At 42.2% G+C, this 8948-nt stretch overlaps 1 protein-coding gene across 1 annotated transcript; it reads left to right on the top strand.

Moving 5' to 3' along the window:
• Positions 1 to 4994: 4994 nt before the first annotated feature.
• Positions 4995 to 8948, top strand: LOC106576276 (WASH complex subunit 3-like). The gene is made up of 6 exons (XM_014153359.3): positions 4995 to 5199; positions 5427 to 5591; positions 5737 to 5877; positions 7014 to 7121; positions 7207 to 7271; positions 7427 to 8948. Exons 1-6 carry the CDS (start codon positions 5149 to 5151, stop codon positions 7521 to 7523), a joined length of 627 nt encoding a protein of 208 aa, XP_014008834.1. The 5' UTR covers positions 4995 to 5148; the 3' UTR covers positions 7524 to 8948.

The raw sequence follows: 8948 nt of genomic DNA, 5'->3' as shown, positions 1-8948 counted from the left end.
AACAATATTACCAGTGTTAAGTGGATGAGCCCCAGCAGGGAATATAAAAGGTTTCAAGATGGCTTGATAACTATAATCAAGACCAACATCCTATCCACCCCAAAGCCTACTGCCTCCAAAAGTCCTCCCTGCCCCTGGCTTAGCTACAGCTCCAGCAGATTGGGTGTATTGTCATAACCTTTAATTCAGTGTCTCTCTCTTCAGTTCAGAACATTGGGGCATTATCATCCAACATGCTGAATGGCACAAAACAGGAGCACAATGTACCATACACCTTTTCACTCCCTGCTGTGTATTGTGTCATGGTAACGAGTAACCATATAATAGTAAACAATGATGCACTCCTGATTAAAGACAAAGCTGCTTGAGCTGACCTTGTCAAATCAGGGCATACAAAATAAAACTCCTCTGGTTCCAAGAAACTTACATAAACCTCGCTATTAATCAGTGTTTTCTGATGAAAAGCTCATCTAATTTGGCAACCATCTTCTCAGGTGATTATAAGTCCCACTTCCATTAATTATGACAAATATGACTATTATCATTACTGCTGGGGTATGGCTATAATGATGGCCTGTTCTTGTCTGATTATCCCCCAATGCAGTAGTAGACTGACCTTCCTTTCCTTCTCCTGCCCACTCTAATATGCAGCACTCAGGGTTGTACCTCTGCCAGCTCTCTCTCTCTCACTCTCTCTCTCTCTCTCTCTCTCTCTCTCTCTCTCTCTCTCTCTCTTCTCCCTTTCTTTCTGTCTGTCTGCCCTTCTCTCTCTCTCTCTCTCTCTCTCCCTCTGCCTCTCTCTCTCTCTCTCTCTCTCCCTTGCTCTCCCCTCTCTCTCTCTCTCCCTTGCTCTCCCCTCTCTCTCTCTATCTTTCTCTTCTCTCTCTCTCTCTCTCTCTCTCTCTCTCTCTTCCGCCCCCCTGAACTCATTGACCAGGAAAAGGCTTGTTTTCACTCACAGGGATTCTGGACAGGGAAGAGGTGTTGACAGCATCCTCTGTCTGGACTGACCTGCCAAACAGCCAGGCCAGAGGTAAAGACAATGGTCCAGCATACAGATGAGTATATGAGAAAGATAAGCATTTAAAGTTCACATGAGGACACACAGGGGGCGGAGAGAGCAGTTCGAATCTGTGCTCTCAACCCTGTTTCATTCTTCTCCTTCATAGCATTGATCTTAATTGGGGTGAACTATTCCCTCTTGATTAGTTTGAGATGGCTCTTGTGAGTTAGGCTGTACTTTTCTGATCAGTGATTTAAACCCCAAAATCTTCATATGAACAAAGCAAACTAAGTTATTCATTGTGTGAGAGAGGGGGTAATTTAGTTTTTTTTTCTCAGTATTTAATCTACTCAGTGATGTGGAGTGGGTTTAAATGAAAAAGAGGGGTGTGGTGCTGATGCGCGTGCATGGGGTATCAAAATCATATTTCGGTGCCATACCATGTCTGTTCATATGGAAGAAATAAAGGTGCGTCATGGAGCAGCAGAGCGAGAGGGGTGCTTGTTTTGATACTTGCCGTTGCCGCAGCAACATGTAGGGGTCACAAATGTTTCGGTGAAGTGGGCAGGAAATTCCATGGCGCCTGTTGATGATCAAATCCCAATTTAAATACTGTTCTATGATAGTTTAACTATCCATGTCAGATTGATGAACATGTTGGATTCCAGTAAGAGAACGTTTTCAGAAATAGCCTAGTGTTCTCAGAAGGAGGGTTGCAAAATTCCACGAACTTTCAATAAATTCTCTGGTTTTCCGAAAATTCTGGTTGGAGGATTCTGAACACATTCAGAAATCATGTTAACAAAGCAAATAATACCCAGCTACCAGGGTATCAGGTCATTATCTCTGGAAATTGTTATACAGGAGAAAGCTATTCCTCAACTTGCAGGATCACAGTTCTATTATTAAGAGCCATGTATTTATTATCAATGTTTAATAATGCTGTCATTATTTAGTCACTATCAAAATGCCAAAACTCTCTCTTTTACGACACATAGGAAAGTCCCTCTGAGACTATTCATCCTATCAGTGTCAACGTGCTTACAGACACAGGATTCTGTCAAAACAGTGAACACTGGAAATCCTGGTTGATGCAATCATACCAATACAATTCAAGTATGCACAAGTTGCCAGTAGATCAACGAGTGCACTTGATGTAGGAAAAAGCCTGAGAAACATAGCTTTTTAATTGCCGTAAGCTGTCTATGCCCCACCACACTACACTCTCAGAGGACCCCCTTTAAGTAAGAAACCTGTTAATTCTGTAAGTATCCCTATAGAGAAGTACTCCCTCCTGCAGAAAGCCCTGTCAGCAGAGTGAACGTGTTTGTGTGAAACATGTATGGGAAGCTCTCAATCAAATGTATTTCCAAAGCCCTTTTTACATCAGCCGATGTCACAAAGTGCTACACAGAAACCCAGCCTAAAACCCCAAACAGCAAGCAATGCAGATGTAGAAGCGACAGCAAGGGAGGTTCGTTTCTCCAATGCCTTTCCGTTCACCTTCACACCCCTGGGCCAGACTACACTCAATCATAGGACCTACTGAAGAATGAGTCTTCAATAAAGACTTAAAGGTTGAGACCGAGTCTGCGTCACTCACATGGATAGGCAGACCATTCCATAAAAATTGAGCTCTATAGGAGAAAGCCCTGCCTCCAGCTGTTTGCTTAGAAATTCTAGGGACAATAAGGAGGCCTGCGTCTTGTGACCGTAGCGTTCGTCTGAGAGCTAGGTAGGAGAAAGCCCATGTAAGGCTTTGTAGGTTAGTAGTAAAACCTTGAAATCAGCCCTAGCCTATACAGGAAGCCAGTGTAGAGAGGCTAGCACTGGAGTAATATGATCACATTTTTTGGTTCTAGTCAAGATTCTAGCAGCCGTGTTTATTACTAACTGAAATTTATTTAGTGCTTTATCCGTATAGCCGGAAAGTAGAGCATTGCAGTAGTCTAATCTAGAGGTGACAAAAGCATGGATGAACTTTTCTGCATCATTTTTGGACAGAACATTTTCTGATGTTACGATGTTACGAAGATGGAAAAAAGCTGTCCTTGAAATTGTCTTGATATGTTGATCAAAAGAGAGATCAGGGTCCAGAGTAATGCCGAGGTCCTTCACAGTTTTATTTGAGACAACTGTACAACCATCAAGATAAATTGTCAGATACAACAGAAGATCTCTTTGTTTCTTGGGACCTAGAACTAGCATCTTTGTCTTGTTCGAGTTTAAAAGTAAAACATTTGCCTCCATCCACTTCCTTATGTGAAACACAGGCTTCCATGGAGGGCAATTTTGGGGCTTCACCATGTTTCATCAAAATGTACAGCTGTGTATTGTCCGCATAGCAGTGAAAGTTAACATTATGTTTCCGAATGACATCACCAAGAGGTAAAATATATAGTGAAAACTATAGTGGTCCTAAAACAGAACCTTGAGGAACACCGAAACTTACAGTTACTTTGTCAGAGAACAAGTCATCCACAGAGAAAAACTGATATCTTTCCGACAGATAAGATCTAAACCAGGCCAGAACTTGTCTGTGTCGACCAATTTGGCTTTCCAATCTCTCCAAAAGAATGTCATGATCGATGGTGTCAAAAGCAGCACTAAGGTCTAGGAGCACGAGGACAGATGCAGAGCCTTGGTCTGACGCCATTAAAAGGTTATTTACCACCTTCACGAGTGCAGTCTCAGTGCTATGATGGGGTCTAAAACCAGACTGAAGCGTTTTGTATAAATTGTCTTCAGGAAGGCAGTGAGTTGCAGCACTACAGCTTTTTCGAACATTTTTCAGAGGAATGGGAGATTCAATATAGGCGATAGTTTTTTATATTTTTTGGTTTGGCTTTTTCAAGAGAGGCTTTACTACTGCCACTTTTAGTGACTTTGGTACACATCTGGTGGATAGGGAGCTGTTTATTATGTTCAACATAGGAGGGCCAAGCACAGGAAGCTCTGACAGAGCAGTTCACTCCTCACGGTATGATAGAGTGGCTTGGGGGTAAGGGGGTAACCATCCACTGCTCACTCCCTGGCGGAGGGTGTGGGGGTGTGGGGGGGTGCGGTACTCCTCTGCCCGCTGCCTGGCTCAGAGTATGTCCAGGGAAGAGGCTCTGCCAGGCCTCAATTATGGGGGAGTCATCCAGGACACACTGAAGCAATTACAGTCCCATATAAATCAATATGCTGCTGGTTTAAAAAGTGATCTGCTCCCAACACTCTCTGGATAGGTTCTGACTCAGGAGGTCAGCTTAGATGTATTTGTTGAGTTCTTCATAACAATTTTTTCGAAACTGGGCAGAGACTCTTCCTGCCTGTTCAACTAGGTTGAATTGGCATGGACTGGGCTTTCAGATTTGTTTACGATCAGGTGGGCAATGCTGGGCATGGACTATGGCTTCAGTTTGCTCTTAGGTCAGGTTAGAGGGTTTCATTTCTGTCTGACATCAAGTTTAAGGGACTCTTATTTCAGACAAGTCCATTTCAAATCAAATGGTTGGAATCGTTTTAGAGTTCAGATTGAGGTCAAGTTGGACAGCATTTTTGGTTTCCTGTGTTTTGTTTTCCATTGGTTCTGCTGCGCTCCTATGTAGTAATAGTTCACAACTAATCAGGCATGATCCAATGCAACACACATTGTGGGTTGCCTCCAAAAGACGATAGCATCTGAGGCATCATCAAAATTAAGTTGTCAAATAATTTGTGTTGATGGCTTTATCCATTAACTCATCATCTCTGCAAACCATAGTACAGCAACTTTGTCCTCCTTGCCTGAATCAACAGAATTGTGGCTTGTTTTGAGACGCTGCACATGTATTAACCATTATACTGTACTCCCTCCTTGTGGTGCATTGAACACACTACATTTGTGGCAATGAACTGTTAACCCTCCAGTTCAGGAGATGGAGGTATGCACCTTCAGCCTTGGGTTCATTTTGATTTCCAATAAAGAAGTAGAAAACTAAGCACCTCATTTGCTGATATACCCGGAAGAGCAAAAGAATAATGACGTCAGAATTGGGTCACAGTGAAGTCACATGAGGCGTAATAAAATTTCCATCTCGCTTTTGCAGATTTTCAGTCAAATATTACTATTAAACAAAGTAATAGCGAGTTAACCGATAGTTTGCCAAAACGATAAAAACATGGACGAGGACGGTTTACCGATTGTGGGATCAGGAATAGATCTGACCAAGGTGAGTGTTTTCCGTAGCCGAAGTTATCTTGGTGGCTACTGTAGCTAAATTAGCCATGATAGCTTCAGCTTGTTTTGTAAACAAGCTGACTGACTCTCAGCCAAATAATGTAATCATGTAAATGTTGTATCTAATGAGTATGTGTAGTAAATGTTTTTGAACTCCACAACTCTGTAAGTAAATAAACATTGCATATTTCCCCATGATATTGACTGATATGGTCACAGGTCCCAGCCATACAACAGAGGAGAGTCGTTGCCTATCTCAACCAGTTCATAGTGCACACTGTCCGCTTCCTCAATCGTTTTTCGACAGTTTGCGAAGAGAAACTTGCATGCATATCTCTTCGGATACAGCAGATTGAAACTACCCTCAGCATTTTGGAAGCAAAGGTAGGTAACCCAGCTCCTGTATGTGTTTTGTATACAATACAATGACTTTACTCTTGTCTTTGATGTTGTTGTACAATTATGTGCTTTGCTGCTCTGGCCATACCAATTTGATAATGTCAGTGCGTCCTGATTTTGTTCTATGTAGCTATCCTCTATTCCTGGTTTGGAGGATGTCAGGGTGGAGGGTGTTGGTCAGCGGCCAGCTACAGAGGTCAATGGTCCAGTCGCAGTTGTGGTCCCAAGTCAACCAGAGACCCCTATAGCTGTGGGATTGCCACCTCCTGAGGTACCCCCCCCACCCCCCCACCACCACCACCACTCACACACATACAGTGCCTTCAGAAAGTATTCATACCCTTGAATTCAAAATGGATTAAAACATTTTTTTTTCTCCTGCATTGATACATAAAACCCCATAATGACGAAGTGAAAAAAAAGGCACATGAAAGACTGAGCTCATAAGACAAAAGATTATGTGGTCTGAGACAAAAATGTAACTCTTTGGCCTGAATACAAAGCGCTATGTCTGGAGAGAACCAGGCACAGCTCATCACCCATCTAACACCATCCCTACTGTGAAGCATGGTGGTGGCAGCATCATGCTATGGGGATGCTTTTCAGTGGCAAGGAGACTGCTTAGGATAGAGGGAACAATGAATGGAGCCAAATACAGGCAAATCCTTGATGAGAACCTGCAAACAACCTTAGACTGGGGCAACGATTTACGTTCCAACAGGGCAATGACCCTAAGCATACAGTCAAAGTGCTTGAGTGGCCCAGCCATAGACCAGACTTGAATACCATTAAATCTGTGGAAAGACTTGAAGATTGCTGCTCCCTATCTAACTTAACAGAGCTTGAGAAAATCCGCAAGGGAGAAAATCCAGAAGTGCAAGTGCAAAGCTGATACAGACACTGAAGACAACTCACAGCTTTAATCGCTGCCGAAGGTGCTTTTACAAAGTATTAACTCGGGTGTGAATTCATATGTAAGTGAGATTTCTGTATTACATTTTCTATATATTTGCAAAAATGTCTAAACATGTTTTAACTTTGTCATTGTGTAGTTTTCTGTGTAGACGGGTGAGAATTTTTTTGGAATAAGTCAAGGGGTATGAATACTTTCTGAAGGCACTACACATATAGTTGGCTTATGCACACAACTACATATATTTAAATCAGTGGCGGCTGCTGAGGGGAGGACGGCTCATAATAATGGCCGGAACGGAGCGAATGAAACGGCATCAAACACCTAGAAACCATGTCTGACGTATTTGATACTGTTCCGCTCCAGCCGTTACCACGAGCCTGTCCTCCCCAGTTAAGGTTCCACCAACCTCCTGGGATTTCAACATATCCATTTTGACTTGGTGTATTTGTGCATGATGGAAATAATGAATTGCAGTATTGACTCTATTGTAGGCTTCTCCAAACATACCAGACCCAAGAGCAGCAGAGGCAGCAGGAGACAGTTGGATGACTGTGGCCAAGGACCCACGCTATGCCAGATATCTCAAGATGGTGCAAGTGGTGGGTCTCTATACATTGTCATATTCTGTAGAAATGTGAAATCTGTTCAATGAAATCAGTAATGTAGAAAACTTTTCAAAAACAGGGTGTTCCAGTTATGGCGATAAAGAATAAAATGGTCCAGGAAGGTTTGGATCCCAAACTGCTTGAGTGAGTGTGCTTACATTACATCTTTGTAATATCTGTATTCTCATACCTCGTAATCCAATACGTTTTGTTTTATACCCACATCTGAATGTCATAAAATGGTGGTTTTACATGTATTTTAAGTAACAATGGTGATTCCTACATGTTTCTGTATGCAGCACACCAGATGCCCCTGTGCCTGATGCCGTCAAAAAAAAAACACTGGATCAAGATGACGACAGCGATGATGGCAGCGAGTCATCTTTCAGCGATTGATCTGCTGTCTTTGCCATGAAGTTACCTATAGGGAACTTCCTTCTCTGTCGTCTGTGCTCCAGGCCTTTTCTACTGTGCTGCTGCAGGGGCACAGAAGGACTAGATGCCAGTGTGTGCTTGACAGGCAGAACTACAGTGCTACCAGACAGAAAGTCTCACTTCTGTGGAAGGGATCTGCAGGGATGCACAAAAACAGGCAGATTGTTAAGTAGCTGAAATCGCATTGTAGATTGAGTGAATGTCAACGAGAAAGAGCTGAAAATGTCTATGTCCAGGTCAGCCACTGATCTTGTGACTGTTATGTTCTTGTTTCCATTTCTTCTGAAACATTTCATTGGTTATGGACATGGTGTGTCTTTATTTACATAGTTTAGCAGTAAAACCGATGGAATGACAACCATGGAAAGTACTAACCAGATAACCGATTTAATAACTGACCATTATTTTATTAAGATTGCACTGGGCAAACATGCCTCTGCCCCATGTCAGTATCATGTGAACATTCCAATGCCTTTGAAAGAGATTGTGGGGCGGCAGGTAGCCTAGCGGTTAAGGGCGTTGGGCCTGTAACCGGAATGTTGCTGGTTGGAATTCCAGAGCCGACTAGGTGAAACATCTCTGTGCCCTTGAGCAAAGCACTTATTGTTCCTGTAAGTCTCTCTGGATAAGAGTGTCTGCTAAAAGACAAAAATTTAATTGTGCTTTAGTCCCATTTGTTTTATTATTTTGACAGTGATGTCTGCATGTTACACTTGTGTGTATCTCATGTCCATAATAATGTTTGGGACAAAATTTGATGGGTACTATTTTACACTACAACTGCTGTATGAAGAATGTCAAGCAGAAATATTGAGGACTGTTCTCTGGCCGATTCGTCGTTTTTAATTGAGACATTAAGCTGTTGAAATGTAAATGTTCCTGGAGTGAACAATGTGAAGGACAAATTAAGAAAATTGCACTTTTGGGTAAATATGTAATGGAAAAAACACCACTAGTTGTGAGCAATGTGTCAATTGCAATGGGCTAAATTAACTGTGGTACCTAATGTGAATTCACCTCAATCTTATAAAATGATGCATCTCAATCCCAGATTTAACCATGTGTGACTAACCATGTTAGCAAGCCTTTCAGGCCCTTGGATCCCACTGTTGTGAAGGCATTATGCCTTTAAGTCAAGAGAGTTTTATACAACATCCCTTATCCAAACAAATGCTCAGAGATCCAATTCATCTTCACATTGTTTGTAGTTGTCTCTGGATAGAACACTGCAGTGAAGGATTTTTTTCAATTGATTATGAAAGAGGGTAGATGGAGAGATGTTAGAAGATTGGAAAGCACGTTGTTCACAAGCACAAGGCAAGCAGCATTGAGATCTGAGTGTTTATGCAGTTTAGCTGTAAAAATAAAGAACACATTTTGCCTAAA

The sequence above is a fragment of the Salmo salar genome, chromosome 17 (assembly GCF_965601325.2).
Source record: "Salmo salar chromosome 17, fSalSal1, whole genome shotgun sequence".
NCBI classification, from domain to species: domain Eukaryota; kingdom Metazoa; phylum Chordata; class Actinopteri; order Salmoniformes; family Salmonidae; genus Salmo; species Salmo salar.
The sequence above is the reverse complement of the archived record's forward strand: the minus strand, read 5'-3'. Positions and strand labels throughout refer to the sequence as shown.